General features: G+C 36.1%; 1 protein-coding gene across 4 annotated transcripts in view; it reads left to right on the top strand.

Annotated features, from left to right (window-relative positions):
- DYNC1I1 (dynein cytoplasmic 1 intermediate chain 1) overlaps window positions 1-26888 on the top strand; it is a 223585-nt gene that overhangs the window by 154018 nt on the left and 42679 nt on the right. For all 4 annotated transcript variants that reach the window (XM_058183264.1, XM_058183263.1, XM_058183266.1 and 1 more), the window contains 4 exons: window positions 10931-11077; window positions 18743-18856; window positions 22581-22714; window positions 24006-24150. In XM_058183264.1, the coding sequence (XP_058039247.1) occupies window positions 10931-11077; window positions 18743-18856; window positions 22581-22714; window positions 24006-24150 (540 nt within the window). The remainder of the gene's footprint in view (window positions 1-10930; window positions 11078-18742; window positions 18857-22580; window positions 22715-24005; window positions 24151-26888) is intronic.

The following is a 26888-nucleotide window of genomic DNA, read 5'->3' as shown; positions in this document are numbered from 1 at the left end:
GAATGCAGCTGCGCGGGTGATAGAGGGAGCGGTTCGGAGCTCCCATGTAACACCCATCCTGCGCAGACTGCACTGGCTGCCTGTTGTCTTCCGGGTGCGCTTCAAGGTATTGGTTACCACCTTTAAAGCGCTCCATGGCTTAGGACCGGGATACTTATGGGACCGTCTACTACCATCTTGTATCTCCCAGAGACCTTGCGTTCTCACGAGAGGGACTCCTTAGGGTGCCGTCATCTAGACCCGTTCCAGTCCGGCTTCCGACCCGGTTACAGCACGGAGACGGCTTTGGTCGCGTTGGTGGATGACCTCTGGAGGGCCAGGGACAGGGGTTGTTCCTCTGCCTTGGTCCTATTAGATCTCTCAGCGGCTTTTGATACCATCGACCATGGTATCTTGCTGCGCCGGTTGGAGGGATTGGGAGTGGGAGGCACCGTTTATCGGTGGTTCTCCTCCTATCTCTCTGACCAGTCGCTGTGGATGCCGGCACCCCGGTACAGTCAGCTGCATCCGCAGCTGACTGTTGGGGGCAAGTTAGTGGCCCCAAAGGAGGTGGTTCGCAACTTGGGCGTCCTCCTGGATGGACGGCTGTCCTTTGATGAACATCTGGCGGCCGTCTCCAGGAGGGCCTTTTACCAAGTCCGCTTGGTCCACCAGTTGCGTCCCTTCCTTGACCGGGATGCCTTATGCACAGTCACTCACGCTCTGGTTACGTCTCGGTTGGATTACTGCAATGCTCTCTACATGGGGCTGCCTTTGAGGTGCACCCGGAGGCTGCAGTTAGTCCAGAATGCGGCTGCGCGAGTAGTAATGGGAGCCGCTCGTGGCTCCCACGAAACACCACTGCTCCGTAGTCTGCACTGGCTTCCTGTGGTCTTTTGGGTGCGCTTCAAGATTTTGGTTACCACCTTTAAAGCGCTCCATGGCTTAGGACCCGGGTACTTACGAGACCGCCTGCTGTTACCCTATGCCTCCCACCGACCCGTACGCTCTCATAGAGAGGGTCTCCTCAGGGTGCCGTCCGCCAAACAGTGTCGGCTGGCGGCCCCCAGGGGTAGGGCCTTCTCTGTGGGAGCATCGACGCCTGGAATGAACTCCCCTGGCCTCGTCAAGTGCCTGATCTTCGGACCTTCCGTCGTGAGCTAAAAACATATTTATTTATTCAAGCGGGACTGGCATAATAGTTTGATTTTAAATTGGGGTTTTATTAATATTCTTAAATATTTTAAATTTAATTTTAATTATTAGCCGTTTTTGTAATTTTGATATGTTTTAATTTGTTTTAATTGTACATATTTTGTATTTTATCTCCGGCTGTACACCGCCCTGAGTCCTTCGGGAGAAGGGCGGTATAAAAATTCAATAAATAATAATAATAATAATAATAATAATAATAATAATAATAATAATAATAATAATAATAATAATAATAATAATAATAATGATGTTGACTGGCGGCCCCCAGGGGAAGGGCCTTCTTTGTGGGGGCTCCTACCCTGTGGAATGAACTTCCCTCTGGACTTCGACAAATACCTGACCTTCGAACCTTTCGCCGTGAACTTAAGATTTATCTATTCCATCTTGCAGGACTGGCTTGAATTTTAATTTTTTTAGCTGATTTTATGGGTTTTAATTTTTATTAATTTTTTAGGGTTTTATTGTATTTTAAAATTGGGCCAAATTTAATAAGTTTTTTAATGTCTGTTTTTAGTATTGTATGGGTTTTTGGTGTATTTTATTTTGGCTGTAAACTGCCCTGAGTCCTTCGGGAGAAGGGCGGTATACAAATTAAAATATGATGATGATGATGATGATGATGATGGGTATATTTCTGAAAGGACTTGTATCATATGTATGACTATATGTATGTATGTATACATACATGTATGACATTTATGTATGTATGTATGTCATACATACATACATACATACATACATACATAGTATCCTGCCAATTATCACCTTAATGATTTTTGCACTTTTGGTATTTGTTTTATGACTGCATGTTTAATTATATCTCACAATGGAATAGACTCTGCTATTTTATTATCACAACTTATTTAAGCTAATTTCCCAAGCTATCAAGACAACAGTGTAATGTTCAATTAATTTCAGATTATGCCTAATTACTTACTGACATGACTTATAAATGATGCATTAATGCAAAAGAACGCTTTGGGCAACTGTAAAAGCAACATTTAAATTAAAAGATAGGAAGGAATTACTGTAATTATAAAATGTGTCCAAGTGATAAAGTGTAGAATTCCAAATTTTAATGAATTAAAAACAAAGCAAGAAGTGTAAATCAAAGAATTTAACATGATAAACATGTGCTTATCTATCCTTCAGGTCTGCTTTTAAATTTGCAGGTTAATTGATGACCTCTTAAAATTCCACCAGATTTGCATGAATGAGAATTCAGATGACAGCAGTAGTTGCATTTAATTTGTAAACTACAGGTAGTCTTTGACTTATGACTGTAATGGAATCTGCTCATGTTGTGACAATCACAAAATGGGTCATCATGCGACCAACCTGATTTAATGACTTTTTTTGTGGCAGTTGCTAAGTGACTCACTATGGTCATTAAGTGAACGCAGTGACCTTTAAATAAACAAATGGGGCATTTTAGCCAAAACCCAGAAATAAACTCAGGTCTTTGGCAAAATGTTGCAAATTGCGGTCATATTTGTTGTCACAAATGTGGGCTGGTTGCTGAGCACCCCAAATGTGGTAACATGACCAGAGAGAGCTCTGGTGGCCGGAATTTCAGAACTGAATTGTAAATACCTTTTGGGGGGCTTCTGTTGTTACTTTGAGCGGTTGCTAACTAAGTACCTTGTTGTAACTTGAGGAGTATCTATATTTGTTTCATAATTAGACAGTCCTTTATGTCCAGTTCAATTTTCAGAAAGATGAGAGCAATATATCTGTTGGGCTCAAAATGAAGAATATTAACTTTGTTCTTTCTAAAATGAATGGTGCATTTCTATTAGATCAGCTTTTGTGAAGAGTTTTCTCTTAACTATTTTTATTATTAGATCAACATCTTCTTCCTTTTCCTCACCCTCCTTTCTCTTTTTTGACAGCTACAAATTGCATACATAAAGCCCTCTCCTAATTCCAACAATTCTGCAAAGTAGGGCTGAGAATGAGTCAAAATAAATGACTGTATTTCCACAATTAGGGCCATCAACCTGGACTTCTCTGAACAGTGATAACATCTTAACAAAACTTTCAACTTATTTTACTAACCTGTTAATATATAGTCACAACAGTTCCACTTTACTAGGCTATTGACTTTAATAGAGAATATTAAGTGAAGGAAAAAATAATAGGATGTGATTTTAAAAAAGAAGCAAAGGAGTTTAAATGAACATTTTGCTTATGGGTCTCTGTGATTTCCATGTTTCAATACTCTGGGAAAAATTAGAAATAAAATGAAGTTAAATCGGTAAATCCAGAGTAAAATGCATTTTACTTAAGCCTATTTAACAGGAAAATTTTGTGAGTTATTATACACAATTCGTTATGACTTATCACACTGTGTTCCTCGACTTGGAGGATGCCCAAACACAACTAAGTTAACATAGGGATTGAGTTACTTCTTATTTGAAGAGAGGGTGGTCTCGCAGGGGAAGAACAGTGTTCTTTGACAAGCTGAAGAGCTTCTTTTGTAGCTACCTGTGTTGTACTTAACCTTTTTAACATTAGGTGTTTAGTTCAATCAAACATTTTTTGACAAAAATGAAGAGTGAAAATTGTGGTATGCAATTTTTTTCTTCTGAAAGAAAAAAAAAGAGATTTCTTATTATCCTATATTTTTAAATATATATATAATCAGGCTGTAGATTTCAGACCATAAAAGCATATTATTACAAAAGTGAACATTTTTTTCTTAATTTTTTTCTAGATCATGTGGCATTTAATTAAATAAGAGTGACAGGTCAGAAGGATAACCTCTTTTTATGCATTTTATGTATTTAAAAAGTATATTTTGTTTTATATTTATAGTAATGCCATATTCCTTAGAAATATGTACAATTATCATTTCCTTGCTTATAACAAGTAAAAGAAAGCTGGAATCTAATATAGTCCTAAAGTTACACTTTTTGATTCTGTAGTTTATTTTATTTCTTGCTAAAAATTGATTTGTTTGTTTATTTACTGGAGTTATATATGGTTCTGCACTTAGAAAATGGTAACTAACTGGCCTTAGGCTATCTCCAAAAATATAATTATGAATGATACAGAAATGAAAGGTCCATATTCCTGTTAAGCTCTTAATATGCTTGAAGTTTATAAATAGTGGTTAGGTAACTAAATTTATGGCAGACTGCAACAATTTGGCAAGGATGATACGTCTGATTGTGTTCTCTGACCAGTTCTTGACCAAAAAAAAATGTTGCTAGATTGGAGATTTTGCAGTATCTTTTTCCTGCCATGCCCACCAAGCCACGCCCATCAAGCCACATCATGCCCATCAAGTCATGCCCACAGAATCGGTATTAAAAAAAAATGGATTTCACCACTGGTCTGCAGCGAAGTAAGAGTAAATTTGTAATATTAGAGTGAGCTCCCCCCCGCCACAAGAGCAATACAGTAGTCCAGAGAGTCAGTGTATTGGGCTACATTTTATAATAATAACCATTTTCAAAACTACTCTTAAATATTATAAATTTCAGTCTTCCAATCTTTTTTCCCATTGTAAAAAATTCTCCACTTAGATGTCTGCAATTTAATGTAACATTTTTGATAAATTTGTTCTTTCCCTTCTTTATAATGCAGGTAGCCCATTTTGGAAAGCTTCATGTGAACAAATATGGTACTTTAGAAAAGACAAACTTTGGCAAATCTTTGAATGGCAGTATGTCTGCATACCTGCATTATGAATGTTGCTCTAAATTCTCTGAATTTCCTGATGCACCATTCTTTTTCTTTTAGGGATTTAATACTTTTTCAATAAAAATAAATTCAATTTGTGGCTCTATTTCAAGTCAGTTGGTTTGATGGTAGGAGTAGAGCAATACCAGTTTTGGATTTAGAGAGCTGTATGGCTGGCTCTCTTTTCATGTGGTTGCATGAGACATTCTTAGAAACCCCAAACATTTTTGAAGATCCTCTACTGGAGACATTCACAATTCATCCCTCCCTTTTTACCATTAATCCTTCATGTTTTAACAAGCACTAAAGTTAAGGCAGCCTACACTCTTTCCTGTCAAATTGCCCTGCTTTCCCATATTATTTTTCTTGAATAAAGCAATCTGCTCCCTCCAGTCCATATCCTTGTAAATCAAAGGAATAGATGTCAACACATGCCATATGAAAGTCTAAACTTCCTTTTTTTAATTAAATGGGATTTTGACATTTGGTTTGAAGTGTTTGCTTTTCTTTTATTCCCCATTTTTTGCATATGCACACACAAATGCAAAAAAAAAATTATGCAAAATCTATGAATTGTTTTTATTGGGGGAAATCTCACTTTTCCCTCTGAAACCACAAGTAATTTCCAGCTCCAAAATCTGCAATATCCTTCCCTAACTCTTAAAAAGTTGATGCTTTTTAGTGAAGCAAATGCTGTGTCTCTTTTTGTCTCAATACTTTTGATATTTCCCTAATGGATAGTAAACTTTTTTTTAAAAAGAAAGAAATGTCAGTCAATTCTGTTATGTAATGATGCTATTTGGAATCAAATGAAATTGTCTCCTTTGTGATGATTATAGAAAGATTGACTATTCAGTACAATTTATTTCATGGATATTTACTATATACTTTGAAACGTACTAACAAATCTAGCTGTAATTCTGTCTTTTCACATGGTTGACAAGATGTTTGAGAGAAAGTAATGATCTCATATGAATTTATATATATATAAATGTAAGCTAAAAATCAAAACATATCCTAACCTGCAGAATCTGAGCAAGAATTGTCATTTCTTAAGTTCTGTGGTATTCTAATATTCTATTCTATTCTATTCTATTCTATTCTATTCTATTCTATTCTATTCTATTCTATTCTATTCTATTCTATTCTAATCTAATCTAATCTAATCTAATCTAATCTAATCTAACAACAGAGTTGGAAGGGACCTTGGAGGCCTTCTAGTCCAACCCCCTGCCCAGGCAGGAAACCCTACACCATCTCAGTCAGATGGTTATCCAACATTTTCTTAAAAATTTCCATTCACAACTTCTGCAGGCAAGTCGTTCCACTTATTAATTGTTCTGTCAGGAAATTTCTCCTTAGTTCTAAGTTGCTTCTTTCCTTGATCAGTTTCCACCCATTGCTTCTTGTTCTACCCTCAGGTGCTTTGGAGAACAGCCCGACTCCCTCTTCTTTGTGGCAACCCCTGAGATATTAGAACACTGCTATCATGTCTCCCCTAGTCCTTCTTTTTATTAAACTAGACATACCCAGTTCCTGCAACCGTTCTTCATATGTTTTAGCCTCCAGTCCCCTAATCATCTTTGTTGCTCTTCTCTGCACACTTTCTAGAGTCTCAACATCTTTTTTACATCGTGGCGACCAAAACTGGATGCAATATTCCAAGTGTGGCCTTACCAAGGCATTATAAAGTGGCACTAACACTTCACGTGATCTTGATTCTATCCCTCTGTTTATGCAGCCCAGAACTGTGTTGGTTTTTTTAGCAGCTGCTGCACACTGCTGGCTCATATCTAAATGGTTATCCATTAGGACTCCAAGATCCCTCTCACAGATACTACTATTGAGCAAGGTACCACATATACGGTACCTGTGCATTTTGGTTTTTTTGCCTAAATGTAGAACCTTACTTTTTTCACTGTTGAATTTCATTTTGCCCAATGTTCAAGTCTGTTAAGATCTTTCTGTAACCTGAGCCTATCTTCTAGAGTGTTGGCTATTCCTGCCAGCTTGGTGTCATCTGCAAATTTGTTGAGTTCCCCATCTATCCCCTTGTCCAAGTCATTGATGAAGATGTTGAAGAGTACTGGGCCTAAAACAGAGCCTTGGGGTACTCCACTGCATACTTCCCTCCATGTGGATGTAGTTCCATTGAGGACTACACATTGAGTGCGATTGGTCAGCCAGTTAGGAATCCATCTGGTGCTGTCTAACCCACATTTTTCTACTTTATCTAGTAGTAGGTTATGGTCTACTTTATCAAATGCTTTACTGAAGTCCAAGTAAATTATATCGACAGCATTCCTCTGGTCTACTAATTTTGTCATTTTGTCAAATAATGCAATAAGATTAGTCTGGCATGATCTGTTTTTGACAAACCCATGTTGGCTTTTGGTTATTACTTTGTTTGCTTCTAAGTGTTCGGTTATTTGTTGCTTGATTATCTTTTCCAGAATCTTCCCCGGTATTGAGGTCAGGCTGATAGGTCTGTAGTTTCCTGGATCTGTTTTTTTTTCCTTTTTTGAAGATGGGAACTACATCAGCTCTTTTCCAGTCCTCTGGCAGCTCCCCTGTGCTCCAGGATCTTTGAAAGATATAGTTCAGTGGTTCTGAGATCACGTCTGCCAGTTTTTTCAGAACCTTAGGGTGTAATCCATCCGGTCCTGGTGATTTGAACTTGTCTAGGGTAGACAGGTGTTCACTTACCATTTTCTTTCCTATTTTAACTTGTGTTTCTAATCTGTTTTTTGTAGTGCTGTTTTTGATAGGTTGGATTGTTTTTTCCTTTTGTGTAAAGACAGATGCAAAATATGAGTTAAGTAGATCTGCTTTCTCCCTGTTGCTTGTCATCTTCTTGCCACTTTCTCCCAGCAATGGGCCAATTGTTTCCTTGACTTTTTTCTTGTTTTTAACATGTTGGAAGAAGCTTTTTTTGTTATTTTTTACTTTTGTCGCTAGCCTTTGTTGATTGTGAGCCTTAGCTTTTCTCACTTCATCTTTACTCGGGCTATTTGCTGATATTCTGCCTTAGTTATTTGCCCCTCTTTCCACTTTTTATATTTGTCCTTTTTGTCTTTCAATTTGTCAGATAGTTCTTTATGCATCCATGCTGGTTTCTTTTGAGATCTATTATTTTTCTTCTTCATTGGTATTGTGTTAGACTGCGCTTTTATAATCTCACTTTTCAAAATTTCCCAAGCTTCTTGCGTTGTTTTTCCCCTGAGGATTCTCATCCATTGAATCCTTCTCAAGCCTAAGGGATCCTAAGGGATCATGCAGGATGTCAGCTAATAAAGAAAATCTACAGTTTGTAGGTTGAAACTGAGCAGCAGTTGCTGAGGTTTTGAAAAACTGATTGTCTTCATATACAGAAGCCTCCTCATTTGTAAAATGGAACATGGCATGGGTCTGAAACTACAGCCAAAGTCTTGTACAAACAGATGCAATAATAATAATTTGCTTAAAAACAGTTTTCACTTCCTAATGATAGTGGCTATTTAAAAAAAAAAAGTTATGTTAAGATCTGCATGCGTGACACCATCCTTGCAATTCTCAGTCACGCTACATTTCATAGAACATGGCTGTAATCTGAAATAAAGTATTGTTTAAGCAAAAATCAAGTGTTACCTTCTCCATAGTTGCCTAATTCATGTCACAAAACACTAGAAAATTAGAATATTCAATATTCTAAGCTTTATATTATCTTTATTATTCTACCAGCTTTTATTAGTGATATCTTGATTTCCACTGTTATAAATTAATATCAGTAGTAAATATAACTTGAATGATAACTTATTTCTTACTTAATAGATTTGAGAAATTTGTTTCATTTAGATACGTTTCAATTGTCCAGCTTTTCCCCTTCTTTCCACCTGCTCAGAAAATCTAGTCTGACAAATGATTTTTGAAGGTTGTTTGTGGACCTACTTTAGGCCTTATAAGAAAGGAAAGAAAAAAAGGCTTAAGTGTTTTTAGAGATTTCTAGGTCCCTTCATTAGAATGAAAGGGGAAGAACAAACTAGATGGAGCTGAGTGGGAAGAAAAGAAGTAAGGAAAAAGAAGAGGAGATGCTCTGTTCAGTAATTAGAAAAAGATTTGCAGTTCATCAGACAAGCATTCAGGTTGAACCTTCAGCTTCAGAAGTCTTTTGTGCTTCCCATTCATTTGTTTGCTTTCAGTTATATTTTCTACTATTCTGAGACAATGTTAGAAACACCCAGTTCCAATACACAAGTCAATATTTGGAAATGAGAAATCTTGGGAGATAAATATATTCTCTATGAACTCTTCCTATTTCTACAGTTTTCAAATGAAATAGTATTTCATCACACAATAAATAACCGAGGAAACAACACCAGTATTGTTGAAGAACTTCAACAAATGCAAACCCAAGTCTTGTTTATATTAGTATAATTTTTATTTAGCACTCTTCTTTTTGGTGGAGAGCCATCCTTACATATGAAATCACTGATATAAGCTTCCACTTCACACTCAACATGTGTGTGTCAGATGTGGGCACTGAGGCCAGCTTCCTATCCAGCATAATGCAAATGGCTATCTGTTATGAGTGTGTTCATCTGTGGTTAAATAGATGAGCCATCACTAATCCAAATCTGGTTTGCATTAATTAACCAAAATAAAAACAGCACAGCAGAGCACGGCACAGCACAGCCTCAACTTGTACAAAATGAGCGTCTTCAGATCTGTTCCTACTAAACTCAGTGATATATAGCAGTGTAAAAAAAGCGGAGAGCAGTAGTCATTCTAAACCAATCCCATGTGGTCTAGTATTTTAGTCCAGTGAGAAGCTTATGAATTACTATTAAAAAGTATATATGATTCTATTATTTTTCAATCAGTTCATATTAGCCAATTCCATGCGCTAGTTGCGCTAGATTCACAAATAATTACCTGATGCTTGTTTCTTTTCAAATCATGGTTTTATTCAGGGTTTTGTTTATTCCATTCCACATTCAGCACATCAGATCATAGCTGAGCAGATTTGTACACCAGAAAATTGTGTGTGTTATATGGTCTTGTATCATTTAACACAGAGGTGGGGGAAACCTGGCCTGGGAAGTCCCCTGAATTGTTACCAACACAAATCTCAGATGCTTTATATTTCTTGAAAAATTCTTGCTACTTTCTTCAGTATAGTTTATATATCCATGTGTGTGTTTCTGTGTGTGAGAGAGAGAAGGAAAGGGAAGTAAAATATATCATGTACTGCAAATATTACATTTGAAATTATCTGTCTACTGTCACTTTATGCAAGATTTGTCATCAGTGATGAAAAATATGATCTGATTAAAACAATACCTCCTATCTTCTGTGTAAAAAGATATATTTCATATCTGATTTTTGCTTTTGGATTTGCTGTAACTTGCAAGCATGGGATGGCTGATTACACTGTTGCTGAATTTTAAAGACACTCTGCTGAGTATTTCTACAACCTATTGCATGACAAAGAATACCCTTTGAAAATATGGATAGCTTTGAGGTTGTACCTATATCAGCTGTCATTGAAATTCTTGTCAAATCAACAGAATTTGATATCTTCATCACTTAATATTTCCAAAATCCAATGATGGTTTGACTAAGCCATTTAAGATTAGCAGTCTGAATAGATCTTTTTTAATAACTTTATTTTATATCTGTAATATTCAGTAGAATTAGTTCTCTCCCCCCTAAAATAACCATTTATGCTCATTAATAATTTGCTATATATCATCTTTTGACACAAATGTATATGTCTGGTGCAACAAAACAGCTAAATTGTCACAGATATTAACAAAGAAGGAAAACAATCTGGGAAATAAATAGCCCTTTTTGGGTGTGGGTACATGCGAATGCTTTGTGTCATTAAGTGAATAATTTAAAAAGAAGGAGGCATAACATTCCGCTATTAAATTTTTGAAACTTTTCAATGATCAAAGGAATGATTGTCTCAGATATTAAATCTGAATCATTTTCATAACTAAAGCAAAATAAAGAGACTTAAAATTAAGATTTTTTTTTCATATTTTCTACACTTTTTCATTTGTTCTAGTCCTCTGTGATGTCCGTCTGTTTTGCCCGCTTTCATCCAAACCTAGTTGTTGGAGGAACCTATTCTGGCCAAATTGTGCTTTGGGATAATCGAAGCCACAGGAGGACACCAGTTCAGCGTACACCTCTTTCTGCAGCTGCGCACACGGTAAATTTTTTTTAGTGATTTATGGAATTAGCAGGATATAGCCTGTAAAGCTATTATTTGTTAAAAATAAAAATATTCAATTATCAAAGAAAGGTGGAATTGTAGGGTTGCAAGTGACTGGGACAGTGACCATACCTTTTGTTTTAAAACAAAGTACTAAACTGCTTTGCTATACTTTTGGTCCATTCTCCTCTCCCTCTGTAGCCTAAAGCCTTTTTTTAAAGTGAGGTGGATGATACTGAGTGAGAAAGCTTATGGAATAATAACCTGGTAATGCTACTACAATCTTGTTTGGTTCAAATCATGGTAAGTCCACCATTCCAAAATTGCCAAATTACCTTCTTGTACACAATCCAGAGAAAATGGATGAAACACATGATAAGTATTCATAGAATGACCACTCACATTTCAGCTATCTTTTTAAAAAAAGACTGAACAGTAAAATATATTAATATGCTAAAATACAGTACAGTTAATCTTTGTCATACGTTCCTTTAGTGACTGTTTGAAGTTACAACAGCACTGAAAAAAATGACTTATAGCCACTTTTCAACCTTATGATTGTTGTAGCATTTCCATGGTCATGTGATTTACATTCGGATGCCTGACAACTGGTTCATATTTATGATGGTTGTAGTGTCCTGGGGTCATATTTATTTATTTATTTTTCACATTTATATACCGCCCTATCTCCCTAGGGACTCAGGGCGGTTCACAGGCACTTAAAAATACATATAAATACAAACTAAAATAACAAGTAAAAAAACTTATTCCATAGCCGAATTGTTAAAACCACATAAATAATAAAACCCATTTAAAACCAATAAATTTAAAATCTAATCCAGTCCCGCGCAGATGAATAAGTGTGTTTTAAGCTCGCGACGGAAGGTTTGGAGGTCCTGGAGGGAGTTGACGAAGTCCTGGAGGGAGTTCGTTCCAGAGGGTGGGAGCCCCCACAGAGAAGGCCCTCCCCCTGGGTGTCGCCAGACGGCACTGCCTAGCTGACGGCACCCTGAGGAGTCCCTCTCTGTGAGAGCGCACGGGTCGGTGAGAGGTATTCGGTAGCAGTAGGCGGTCCCGTAAATAACCCGGCCCTATGCCATGGAGCGCTTTAAAGATTGTCACCAAAACCTTGAAGCGCACCCGGAAGGCCACAGGTAGCCAGTGCAGTCTGCGCAGGATAGGTGTCACACGGGAGCCACGAGGGGCTCCCTCTATCACCCGCGCAGCCGCATGGTGATAGATATGATCATCTTTTGCAACTTTCTGATGCAAAGTCAATGACGCAGCCAGATTTACTTAACAATTGTTATTACTAATTTAACAACTGTGGTGATTCAGTTAACAAACGTGGCAAGAAAAGTTGTAAAATGTGACAAAACTTACTTAACAAATTTCTCACTTAGCAACATAAATTTTGGGCTCAATTGTGGTCATAAGTTGAGGACTACCTGGTATACACCTTCATAATGAAGATATATAATGAATATACCTTTTCAGAATGTAAGAAATATTTAAAACAAAGTTTATACAAAGTGTATATTAATTTTAGTGGAACTTCAATTTGTTATATTGTAAATTTTTGTTGTCTGCATAATATAATTAAACAAAAAATGTCGTATTTCAGAATAATCAATATAATCCAAACCATAATGCTTAGAGAACATAAATAAAAGGGTTGGGAGGGACTTGGAGGTCCCTTAGTCAACCCCATTCTTGAGCAGGAGAATTTATACAATTCCAGACCAATGGTTGGCCAATCTCTTCTTGAAAACTTCCAGTAATAACCCACAACTTAAGGAGAGAGACAAACCATTCCACTGATTATTGATCTCACTGTCAGGAAATTTCTCCTTAGTTCTTGGTTGGATCTCTCTTTAATGATCTTTCAGTTGTTATTTCTTGTCCTTCCCTCAGGTACTTTGGAGACTACATCTACCTCTCTCTTCTCTGTGACAGCTCTTTTAGTTCTGGAAGACAGCTATCATGTCACCCATAACCTTTCTCTTCTGTAGGCTAGACATTCCTTGTTCCTTTAACCATTATCATATGGTTACAATTTGTCATCTTTGTTGCTCTTCTTTGAATTCTTTCTACAGTCTTAGCATCTTTGGTATATCATGAAGATTAGAACTGGATACAATGTCTCAAATACAGCCTCACTAGTGCAGTGTAGATTAATATGATCACTTCTTATGATCTTGATGTTATCACTCTATTAGGAATAGCACTTAGACTTATATACTATTTCATAGTGCTTTACAGCCTTCTCTGTTTATAAAGTTAGCATATTTTCCCCATCAGTCTGGATCTTCATTTTACTGACATTGGAAGGATAGAAGGCTGAGTCAATCTTGAGCCAGTCAGGATTGAACTGCTGGTAGTCAGCAGAATTAGCCTGCAATACTGCTTTCAAATCACTGCGCCACCATGGCTCTGGATGCATCCCAGGCCTGCAATGGTTTTTTGGCAGCTACAGCACATAGCTGGCTCTATTTTAAATGGTAGTCCACTAAGACATCTAGATTTCTCAAAGCACAACAAAGAATGTTCTTTCTGTGCCAACTCAGAAAACTTAAACTGCCCATGGAGCTGCTGATACAGTTCTACAGTTCTATCTGCACCTCTATAACTGTCTGGTTTGGTTCTGCAACCCAACAAGACAGACACAGACTTCAGAGGATCATTAGAACTGTAGAAAAAACAATTACTAACAGCCTATCTTCCATTGAGGACCTGTATATTGCATGAGTCAAAAAGAGGGCTGTGAAAATATTTCAACTCCTATCCTCAAAATGACGCTATAGAGCACTGCACACCAAGCCAACTAGACACAAGAACAGTTTTTCCCCCGAATGTCATCACTCTGCTAAACAAATAATTCCCTCAACACTGTCAAACTAGTTACTAAGTCTGCATTACTATTAATCTCCTCATCGTTCCTATTATCCATCTCCTCCCATTTATGACTGTATGACTGTAACTTTGTTGCTGGTATCCTTAAGATTTATATTGATTGTTTTCCTATGACTATCATTAAGTGTTGTACCTTACGATTCTTGATGAATTTATCTTTTCTTTTATGTACACCGAGAGCATATGCACCAAGACAAATTCCTTGTGTGTTCAATCACACTTGGCCAATAAAGAATTCTATTTTATTCTATTTCTCTCAGTTAATATTGTTGAGCCAGTACTGCTTATTCCAGTGTTTCTCAGTCTTGGGAACTTGAAGATGTGTGGACTTCAGCTCCCGCAATTCTCCAATCAGTAGGGAGATAATATACTACAAAACCATCAAAGCATAATAACAACAGTTGTCTAGACACGCGATGCTTTTACTTTGAGAATGAAACCATATGTACAAGCTTATTGTAGTACTAAATAAGAATTTCTCTCTGATGCAAACTGGAACATACATAATTTGCTACCACCAGCTACTAGTTTCTAAATTTCCTGAGCATATTCCTGTAAATTGATGCCAAGGTTCACAAGAAAAGAACTGTACCACCTAATCTTCTTTCACGCCCACTACAACTCTGCATTAGGAATAGCAGGAATTTTTAATTATTATTATTTAAATGAAACCTCTAGCATGATGATTTCATTTTCAAAATAAATAAAAGCAAGATGGCATCTTCTTCTTGGACAGGAAAGAACTCAAGAGATTCTCTCTGAAAAGTAGAGTTGTAGTCCTCCCCTTTTTCCTGCCTCCCACTTGATATTAGAAACATCCTTTTCAATCTGCAGTAAAATTTATTGCTTATGAAATTGACAGCTGACAGCGCTTATTAAAGCCAGGCTTTGCCCAAGAATGTACTGTGAGGAAAATGGGAATCCATTTTCATGCTACTAACTGTTGCCCCACCTATCTGAACTTTAGCCTCTTCTGTCCTTGCAGTTCCCAGTTTTGGAGACTATATTACCAGCTTGCATAAGCACCATAGTGAGGAGGGCAAATGTCCAGTAAACTTCTATATGAAATGACTTAGGTTTGGGTTATTTCATACAGAGCACCTGTGAAAGGCTGTTTCTGTCAAAAAAAAATGAGTAAGGCAAATGGAGGGATATTTAGACATATCAAAAAGTAGTTCAAAACTTAGAGCTTCAGAATCAAGAAGTTTGAATGCATATGTGCACACGTACTAACTGAATTATAGTTCTTGTGTGGTGTTTATGATTCCAAAAGCTTATGAAGTTTATTTCTTCAGGGATAGGGCTGGGGAGAAATAAATGTAGGTATATGAAGTTCTTCTCAAATCACTATGAAAATATTACATGCAAATGTGTTCTTAAATGTTAATCTAAACCATCTGGATTTTTGGAAGGTGGGTGGCATATAAATCAATAAATTTCAGTGGTCAGTTGTTGAAAAAAATTCTGGAAGAAGATTTAAAGCAGATGAGGTGTTTCACATCCCCAAAAAACTATCTATAGTATTCTCCCTATGTGGAGTTCCAGTGTATGTATTTGTAAAGAAACATTTTAAAGAAAGGACAGCACAGACTGATAAATGAAAGCAGGGGTGGGGGAGAGAAAATTAAGACACATTAAAAGGATGTAATATTTTTGAACGAACATGTAAAGTGAGTGAAATCTATGAATATAATTAGCAAATTATTAATGGAGGGCCAAAAATGTATGATCCAAAGTATGAATGGGTGCCTTTAAGATAGTTGCAGGTGCATATGAAATAGAGGTTAGTGAGAATGAAAGAACCAGATATGAGTTTTAGGAAAAATATATATTCTCTGAATTTATATGATCCAGGAGAAAAATATTTTGAGATGAATGAATGGAGAATGCATAAAAAGTGATGGGCCATTTGGAGAATCAAGAATAAATAAGTATGATAACCCTTTGAAATGTCTTTGAATATTAGTAACTCAGGTTGGTAGTTATGTTGTTGGTTTGACGGTCCATTCCTGTTCGAGGAGACATCTTCAGTGTGCTTCGGATTGTGCTTGTCTGGGGAAGCACTGGTATTTAAATACCTTTCTGAGTCCTGGTTTGATTTCGTGTTATGTGATTGGCTGGTTGTAGTTGCTGAGTCATAGTCCTTGTTTTTAAGTACCGTCTGTGTAATGTAAATTGGTGCTGGTGTTTTTGGGATGTCTTCTGATGATGTCATGGTCTAGTTTTAGGTTGATTTATCAGCTGCATGTGATGTGGTCCGATTTTTTGTGTTACCTCAGATCACAAGAAATCAGACCACATCACACAGAGCCAATCAAATCAACCCGAAACTAGAGACCATGACATCATCAGGAGGCATCTGAACAACAACACCAGCACCAATTTATATCACACGGATGGTACTTAAAAACAAGGACTATGATTCAGCAATTAACAGCCAGCCAATCACATAACCAGAAATCAGACCAGGACTCAGAAATGTATTTAGAGGCAAGCACAATCTGAAGCACACGGAAAATGTCTCAAATGGGGATGAAACGTTTGCAACCAAATCACCAAGCTCGGCACTCAAACCAACAACATGATAACCCTTTTTAAATGAAAAGGTATGTTTTGAATATGTGTTATAAATGTAAGTTTATTCATGAGTATGGATGGCGGAGGAAGGGATATAATAAAGGTTACAAGGGTGAGGAGAGATTCTGAAAGGTGAACAGACTATTTCTGTTGGTGGTATTAAGATTGGTCTTGGGGAAAGATGAATAACAACAAAAGTAAAGTGAAATAAACAATAGCGAAAGTAGAACAATTACAGAGTATGAGTTCTATAAGAAAAAGTATTAGAAGATACTTGCTGAACAAAATAAATGTAAAGGGTATTTATGAAAAAAAAGCATCGAAACCACTTAGAAGAGAGTAAAAAGAATTCTCTTTCAAGCACCATGAAAATGTTGTCGGATTAATGGGAAGTAATAGGAATAACGCTTTGTGGAAAGTTGAAATGAAAGAGCCTGGATTGACAAAAATGCACATAAGAAAAGGACTGCTTAAAAAATGAGGATGAGAAAAAGTTATTTTATGAATAGAAAGATAGTTGCAAAGAATGTAGCAAAGAGTGCAAAGAATGTTTATGATTAAAAAAGACAGGGATCATGCAAATTGGTTTTGATAAAAATAAAAATGTTATGAATGCAATAGAATAGACATCATTACAGTCAGTGATCAGTGAAAATTTATTGTATGTAACATCATTTTACGCTTCTGCGTAAAATGATGTTACTCTCCTGCCATCTTAATTTTTTTTTTAATCTGATTCTGTGGTTGGACAGACTTGGCATTTCTTGATCATGAATCTCTGTTCCTCCACTTCAGTAACAGACATTTCAAAGATTAGCTTTAGTTAAGGTATTGAGTCCCAGCTGTTTCCATTAGTCCCTATACACCTAGAAAATGATAAATTGGAACCGTTACTTCAGATTAATTTCAGTGAATATTAGAACAAAAATATTAGAACAAAAATCCATGACTGAAAAGCTTGTTTTGCTGCTAGTTGAAAATATTTTATATACATTGAAGCTTGTTGGTTTCTTCTTTTTCAAATATCATCCACATGCTAACATATATGTCCCAAAGGTGGCTTTTTTTCTTCAAGAGACAACTGGACTTTCTGGCTTTTCTTTCCAAGATGTTTCACTTCTCATCCAAGAAGCTTTTTCAGCCTCTTGGAAAAAAAGAAAAGAAAACTATGACCTGAATGATTGATAAGCTCTATAGACATGCTAACATATACTTGTAAGTACTGGTAGTCCTTGACTTACAACAGTTAATTTAGTGACTGCTTGAAGTTACAACAGCACTGAAAAAGGTGACTTATGACAATTTTTCATACTTAAGACTACTGTGGCATCCCCATGATTACGTGATCAAAATTCAGATGCTTGGCAACTGACATATTTATAACTGTTGCAGTGTCCTGGTGACCTTTTGTGACTTTTTGACAAGCAAAGTCAATGGGGAAGCCAGATTCACTTAATAACCATGTTAGGTAAAGGTAAAGGTTCCCTTTGCACATACGTGCTAGTGGTTGCCGACTCTAGGGGGCGGTGCTCATCTCCGTTTCAAAGCCGAAGAGCCAGGGCTGTCCAAAGACGTCTCCATGGTCATGTGGCCGGCATGACTCAACGCCAAAGGCGCACGGAACGCTGTTACCTTCCCACCAAAGGTGGTCCCTATTATTTCTACTTGCATTTTTACGTGCTTTCGAAATAGCTAGGTTGGCAGAAGCTGGGACAAGTAACGGGAGCTCACCCCATTACACGGCAGCACTAAGGATTCGAACCGCTGAGTTGCCAACCTTTCGATCGACAAGCTCAATGTCCTAGCCCCTGAGCCACCGCGTCCCTTTTAATAAGCATGTTACTAACTTAATAACTGAAGTAATTCACTGAACAATTGTGGTTGTAGGTCAAGGACTATATAATCTATGCTTCTATGCAAGGCTGCATTTTCACAGTAATAATCATTTTATTTAGATATGATTTATTTAGATATTTAGATATGACAGCATAACAAGAGGGAGCAGAGAGAAAGGAAACTTTTAAATCTCTTACAGGATCATCATATTTTGGCGAAAGAATAAAACTCAAGTCTTGAATGACCATCCAGTTTCCATTGCACATAACCTCGGAATAGTTAATAAAATGTTTAATGTGCACCTTCAGATATTTTTGGTATTTTGTGTGTTTTCAGCACCCCGTCTACTGTGTAAATGTCGTTGGAACACAGAACGCTCACAATCTCATTACCGTTTCTACAGATGGCAAAATGTGTTCTTGGAGTTTGGATATGCTTTCAACTCCACAGGTGGGTTTGTTTTTATTTACACAAGAAGAAAGTGATGGCTGATACCTATTAATGGAATGTCATTTGTAAAAGCTAAAGCCTTACATCCTATGCAGACTAAAACCCATGGATGTACTTTAAAGAATGCAGCTTGCTTCCAGCAACTGCCTCCTCTTAGAGCCAAAACCCATTTCCTCTGTCTCAAATCATGTAATTAGAGTAATGCGTTAATATGCAGGTCAATTTCAAATGAAAATGAAGTAATCTGTTCTAAAATACAGGTAATCAGGCATGTTGCAGTATGTCAAGCTTATTCCATAACACCGTTTACCCAGTGTAGATTTCATTGTAATGTAGCATATAATGTAAATTTTTATTTGAATCTAGAAATAGTCATAAACAAAGAAATCACAACAAAAATTGGACAAATGCTTTTTTTCTATTCTTAAATATTATTGTTAGGCAATTTTTCTCAACCTGAAAACCAACAAATATGAGCCAGCAGAAGGAATTTGGGAGTTGGAGCCCAATCCATCTGGTGGGTATTAAATGGGGGAGGAGAGATTTATAAGGCCAGCATTTGCCATTTTAGAAAACAACAATAGGAATGTTGTTTGCAATATATTTTAAATATATATTTTAAGAAAAGTTGTTTGGAAATTTATTAACAAATGTTCTGAAACAGAATCCACAGGTTTGTTCAAGTTATATATAGCCAAGGCTGAGATTTATTCTTTATGTGAACTAACCCATTTAAGGATAGAGACAAAACAATTCCTCTTCCTTTGTAAAATAGTTTGTTATTTTAAGCAGGTTTATTCTCTCCACTCCTAATACCAGAAATGAACCTGCTACATAGATTTGTTGAACAAATGAAAACAGTGAAATATAAGAGAGACAAAAGTTGGTAGTTCTGTATTTGTCTTCCATATCAAATTAGGTTCATATAGAACAGGGATAGGCACTACAATAGTCTTTGACTTACAACAGTTCATTTAGTGACTGTTCTAAGTTACAACAGCACTGAAAAAAGTGACCTATGACCATTTTTCACACTTATGACCATTGCAGTATCTCCATGATCATGTGATCAAAATTCAAATGCTTGGCAACTGGTTCATATTTATGGTGGTGACAGTGTCGTAGGGTCACGTGAACCCCTTTTGCGACCTTCTGACAAGAAAAGTCAATGGGGAAGCCGGATTCATTTATCAACTGTGCTACTAATTTAACAACTGCACTGATTCACTTAACAACTGTGGCAAGAAAGGTCATCAAATGGGGCAAACTTCACTTCACAAATGTTTCACTTAGAGACAGAAATTTTTGGCACAATTGTGATTGTAAGTCGAGGATTACCTGTATTATTATTTTTTAAAAAAAAAACTGGGCTACACTTTAAGGCATTGGTCAGTGAGCAGAGCACCAATTCGTAGGACAATGAAATGGTTAGATCTTTATCAGACACATGAGGGGGTGAGAGAGAGTGTGGTGTGTTTTCATGCTGGAGTAGAAATTTTTTGTTCGCTAGAACTACTAAGCTCATTTTAGGCTCTTGCTGCAATTTTGTGTGTATGGGGGTGTTTCATCTGTGTATATGTGAGCGTGTCTCTTCGATCTGAAAGCCATAGAAAATGTACTTTGTACAATAGTACAGTATTGAGATGGAACTTAAGAGTTGCAAAATAGATAAAAATTGAAGAGATAAGCAGTGCTAGCTGTAGCAAAAAAACAGGAAATAGGAAACTTCTAAGTTGTCTATCTTTTGCTTAGGTAAAAGAAGAAGTTATAGAGTATATTAAAGTTAACACTCATAGACAGAAAGGATTGGAAGAGACTTGAGGAATCATCTCTCTCAATGCCCACCCATCCATTTGAAGAACATTCCTGACACGATGTAATGGTATTTGAGAATGACCTTGGGAGACAAGAGGAAGAGCAGCAGCGTAGATATTGGTCTGATAAATATGAGACTGAAGGAGACAGTCTCTTTTCTTAGGTAGAGGAAGTAAAAGTTCTTTCAGACTTGCGTAATTCTGTGGCTAAGCTTACAATAAAGGTAGTATGGCATTTCTTGGACGTGACTGGTCTGGGCTATCTGAAAATACTTACATATAAAAGAGATATTTTTCTGATGCACAGCCGAAGTGTACAAGGACGTCTACTTCCTTATAATTGAAAGCCACTGTCTCTTATTCTTCTGAAACATCTCTGAAAATTGTGCTACATCTGTACATATAGTACAGCTTTTACTTTTTCCATTTCTGAGTTAGGCTTGACCAGCACTTATAAATTGGGCCTAGTAGTTATTTCAAATTATGGCTGATACAAATTTTAAATTCAGTTAAGTACCTTAGATTATCTCCCTTGATCTCTCTCTGACTTAATTTCTGTCCATGCCATTCCTGACATTCTAAGTTATTGAAACTAGATCTTATAGCTGATCTTCATGTATACCTATACTGCAATTTCTCTTTATGTAAATGTCTGAAATTCAAGATGACAAATTCCAGTACTTTTACCGTTTGAACTACATCTTCCTTAGGTCAGGTCTAGGAGAGCTGTCTTCATACTTCTGGAAAACTACACAGTCAAAAAAAAGGGATTAGGTTTGGGTACTTGGACCAATATCATTACAGAAATGTTGAAGCAGCAGCAAGCTTTGATTAATTAAAAAAGAAGGAGAAGATCACCTTTGCGGGGAGACCGAGAGAAAAGACTGGCTAGAATGGAAAAGAGTAAAAGAGAAATGAGAAGATTTAGGAGTATGATAGATTTACTTACAGGGGTCTGGTCAATGGGAGAGACACAATCACCTGTAGGAATTTCAGAATATATAGAAAGGGAAACTGGTCCCAAAGATATCAAGTTTCCTAAGTTAACAAATATAGAAGATTATAGAAGCCTAGTTTACTATGCTTGAAAGAGTTACCACCTCTGGTAAATGGCCTGAGAATGAAACAGTGACCACATTAGACCATGCCTAATAGGAACAGGTCTAAGATTAGTTAGTAAGATTAGCCTTTTCCTTCCAATTAGGGAAGTAATGGATCATTTCCATGTTAAAGTGGCACTCCTATACAGGTATGATACAATTTCTTATACCTAAAGGTAGAGTCTTAGGAGCTACACATATGATAAACATGAAGAGAACTGTAAATTGTGTGCAAGATTGGAAGACCTATGTAGGAAAGGGTGGAAGCCAGATGAAAAAAGCAAAGAAAAAGTGGTAATGAAAGTAATTTTTGAACAGTTTCTACAGATACTCCCTACCAAAGTGAAACTTTGGGTGCAAGAACATTATAAAGGGAGATTATTATATTAGCTACATAGATTTAAATACTGTTTCAGAAACTTAAATAAGGCTGCCATTTACTTTGATAATTAGCTCTATGCAAGATTTTTATCGGTAGACCGGAGAAAAACTATGATTTCCCCAGAACCATAGAGATTGCATTCCAGTTTCCTCACCACTAAATCTCAGCATAATCTATTGATCAGCAAGAAACAAATACCATTAGTAGCAAAAACCTATGATCTGCAGAGAATTTCTGGAAGTAAAAAAAAAGATTTAGTGTGTCCTTTCATTTAAGCTTCCTAGCAATACTTTAATATTATTAGGTCCTCAGGTATCTGCAGGTAGATTCTTCAGGCTGGAGAAGTTTCATTACGTCCATCTCTTGTCCCAGCCTTACTGTGCTCAAGAAACAACCAATTGAAAAGAAATGTTTCTAACTTATTTTAGGAGAGTATGGAGCTAGTATATAATAAATCCAAGCCAGTGGCAGTTACTGGAATGGCTTTCCCAACTGGAGATGTTAACAACTTTGTAGTTGGAAGTGAAGAGGGCACTGTCTACACAGCTTGTCGCCATGGAAGGTACTTTCTCCCTCCCACCTTTTTTTTTCTATATTATTGTGCTTATGGCATTTCTGTAGGTTACAATGTGGTAAAACAGCTGAGATCATGCAGGAAATCTTCCAGTGATTAATGTCTTCAGGCAATTTTTTTAAACATTTCTGATTTTATCTGGAACAGTGACTTTATGTGAGTTCACAAATATTCATGACCTCTCCTATCTATCTATCTATCTATCTATCTATCTATCTATCTATCTATCTATCTATCTATCTATCATCTATCCATTCATCCATCCATCATCTATCTCTATCTGCCTATCTATCTTATTACTTATTATTCTTATAAATAATTCATTTTACTGAATACATTCAACATGTCTTCCTCCTCCTATTTTCCCCACAACAACTCTGTGAGGTGGGTTGACCTGAGAGAGAGTAACTGGCTAACAATCACTTTCATGCCTAAGGTAAATTAGAACTCACAGCCTCCCAGTTTCTGGCCTAGTGCTAAACCACTAGAATGAGCTGGTTCTCAATTATTTGTCTTTAAAATACTACAAAACCATTCATTGTTGCTGCTGCTGTATTTGTTATTACGGAATACTGAAGTTCTTACTTATCTCCATAATTGCTGTTTATGTGGGGAAGAGAAATATACCAGATTATCAGTGACTGCATATATATTACTAAAACCCATATGCTGCTTTTTAGAATAACATCTCCAAAGATGACTAGTAAATAATAACGTTTACTTTATAAGTGAAATATGTTCATGAACCATTCCTTTCTTAGAACTTTCTTAACCCTTACAATCATTAGCTTATTTTATTGTTAAAAAGTCTGCTATTTGGGATGTTCTGTATATTTTATTAGACTTATTTATAGAAATTTTAGCAGTGCAATAACATAGTTGTTCTTCTATACTTGAATGGTATATGTGTACCAGTAATAGATATACAGTCCAAACCATAGTATATGTTATGACTTTTTCAGTCAGTCACAATGAAAAAGCCATAGGATGCTATTCAAAATCACCAATCTCATTGTACATATGTTGTGCAGTGACAATAAATGTTATTACTATTACTATTACCATAGGATGCTATTCAAAAAAGGGAACCAGAGCCTGTATGCGTGTATCTCAGGCTACAATAAAATTATTTAAGACATTGTTAGTTTGTTATGGCCATCTTCTTTGCAAGAAAAGATGGCTTTAGTCTTTTTGATTTTGAAAATGGAATATTACATCATAGCATTTTCAGTGCGGAAAACTATGAAGGTTTTCTAAATCAATTTATTTTTTTCTACAGTAAAGCAGGGATTGGAGAAGTTTTTGAAGGTCACCAGGGTCCAGTGACAGGAATCAACTGCCACATGGCAGTAGGTCCAATTGATTTCTCTCATCTATTTGTTACATCTTCATTTGATTGGACTGTCAAATTGTGGACCACAAAGGTAAGAAATGATATTCAGAAGGCTTGCTTTAGTCCTTTCCGTTAACTATCAGTACTAAACAAAAATGGATGGTGTCCATTTTACAGCACTATATAATAGATTATATATATTATATAATTATATAATAGATGTTGCCCCAAGAAAACCTTAGTACTTATCTTCTTCAGAACTATTTTCTAGTAGTTTCTGGGTAAAAATAAGTGTACCCAGAAGACTATATAACTTCCTTGCCTCCTATCGACATGTGAATGTTATCTTCCTCACACATTCACATATCTATATAGGCATTTTATTTATCCAACGTTCTTCCAGTCTCTTTTTTCACAAACTCGTATTACTATTCCTCCAGAGTTCAGTATTGTTGGGTCAGAAGCAATAGTATGTTGATGCAGGCCAGAAGAGTTTACCATTTTCAGCTGCACTGAAGCTTAGGAAAAAGTTTCCATTCATATAAGGTAACTATCATGTAGAAGTAAGCATGCAGGGTTGAGGAGAAAGGGATGAGAATCATCCAAATCCCTCTATCCACGTTATGCACTGAGAAGGAAACAGTCATTCTAATTGTTGGTATTTCTATAAAGATAGAGGTTGAGCTTGCTTATAGTATGTAACATTTGATATTAATAAGCTATAAAAATTTGTTTAATTCATTATAATATCACTGGATGACTGTGGCATCTATATTGCCATTTTTCCCAAGCTGCAAGTAAAAGCTGAGATATGGGGAGCTGTATAAGGCCATTCATTGAAATCTGGATTTAAATTCAAGTTTATTGTATTACAAACACAATAAACATGAATTTAAATAGCTTGGTACTTTTTACAGTATTTATGAAAGTATTTGTTAAGCACTTTAAGCTTATACAAGTTGATATAAGACTCTGCCTATTTTAAAACAGAATGAATTTTCTGAAGAGCTTAGATTTTAATATGACATTTTTCTTTATATTCCAATTTCAGAAAGTTAAAAAAAGCCCATAATAATCCACTTTTTTGAGTGAATAAATACATGAAGTTAATATAAATTTTGCTAAATTCTTTTGGAAGGTCAGATATTAGATAATCAGACGGGTTGCATACTCCTGAAATGAAGCACTGATTACTTCATATTGGATAATGTCAGATGTTGGTTGCTGCACACTACTATGTAGCAATACTAGTGGTGGACACCGTCAATATTATCAACATTGCATCATAAATATTAGATGATGCTAGTCTGTAAATCATATAGAAGTCAAGTACTGAATATAAATATCTACCAAATGTTTCCTGAATCCTTCATGACAGACCAAAAATGAAAGGAAATGATACTACGTGATACCAAAATGTAAATTTCAAGCCTTTCCATACAAAGCACATTCTCAATCACCCAACTCTAGTTTTCCTCCAAAGACATCAAGAAGAGACCCATTACATGAACCTTTCTAATTATAGCATATCTCTAAGAACTAAAGCAATCTATCATGGGAAAGAACCCTAAGGTCCCTACAAGACATTAATCATCTTAACAGCAGTTCCTAGAAGCCATAATCTTTACAAACATAGGAAAATGTTAACATATAATTCAGGAAAAGACACCTTGTTATACTTGTTCTGAAGTATATAATAACTATAAAATGCTCATTTTTTGACATAAATTATTTAAATTTGCCTTTCTTTGTTGTCTAGGATACAGTTTTAGTCTATGAAGCCAATGTAATTTTGATCACTGAATCTTGAGATTATAGCACACCCATGAAAGCTGAATTAAAATGCCCCCAAAATCAAGATGGTATTAGCTAAGATTTCAGTGCATTAGTGCTTTGAACATGTAAACTCTTTTCTAAAGGCCACCTGTTCACTAATAGATACCAAGGATTATTAGTTAATGTTAACCTACTGCAATCCCTATGCTGTGTACCCTGTTATCATACAGGAGAATTATACTATTCCACATGAAGAAAAAACAGATTTGCATCTCTTAGACATTGTTTTATTACAGCATCTCTTTATTCTTCCACGCATCAAAAGGAATATGTCTGCTTTGGGGAACTGAACAAGTTCAGACAGGATTTCAAGATGCAATTTTAACTGCTTTATTCACCCATTAATTCTATATCTAATACTATGGAAAATATACTATATAGTCAACATTTTTATCCTGTAATGTATATAAATTTTATATGCAATACAATATAAATATTGGAACGCTATTAGGAACATTTTGGGGACTACTGCATGAGCTATACTACACTGTTAAATATGTTATTATTATTCCCTGATGTTCAGTTTTCACTTCAGAATAGGTACATATTTCTAAGCAACATCACTGTTCTGATATAATATGCTTTTATTGTCTCATCTATCTTCCCTTACTTCCTAGCAAGAATCTTTTAATTGACCTATGGAGAAATTAATAAGAAATATCATTTAGGTTTGGGCTTCATATTAGATAGCAGAGAGACTACATAGAAAAGAAGGTTTAACTAGATGGATGAAATGATAACGTGGTAAAAGAGGAACTCAAAGACAAGGGGGCAAAAAAGAATATTGAATGAAATTACTACAGTCATTGAGGCTTCTACGGATAGTTTTCAACTTAACCATTCATTTAGTGATCATTCAAAATTAGAATGGCTCTGAAGAAGAAACTACAACTGGCCCTTGGACTTGCAACCATCAAAGCATCCCTACAATCACATGATCAAAATTTGGCATATATTGATAATTGTTGCAGCTTCCCAGGGTCATGTGATCAC

This window comes from Ahaetulla prasina, chromosome 4 (assembly GCF_028640845.1).
Source record: "Ahaetulla prasina isolate Xishuangbanna chromosome 4, ASM2864084v1, whole genome shotgun sequence".
In the NCBI taxonomy this organism is placed as follows: domain Eukaryota; kingdom Metazoa; phylum Chordata; class Lepidosauria; order Squamata; family Colubridae; genus Ahaetulla; species Ahaetulla prasina.
The sequence above is the reverse complement of the archived record's forward strand: the minus strand, read 5'-3'. Positions and strand labels throughout refer to the sequence as shown.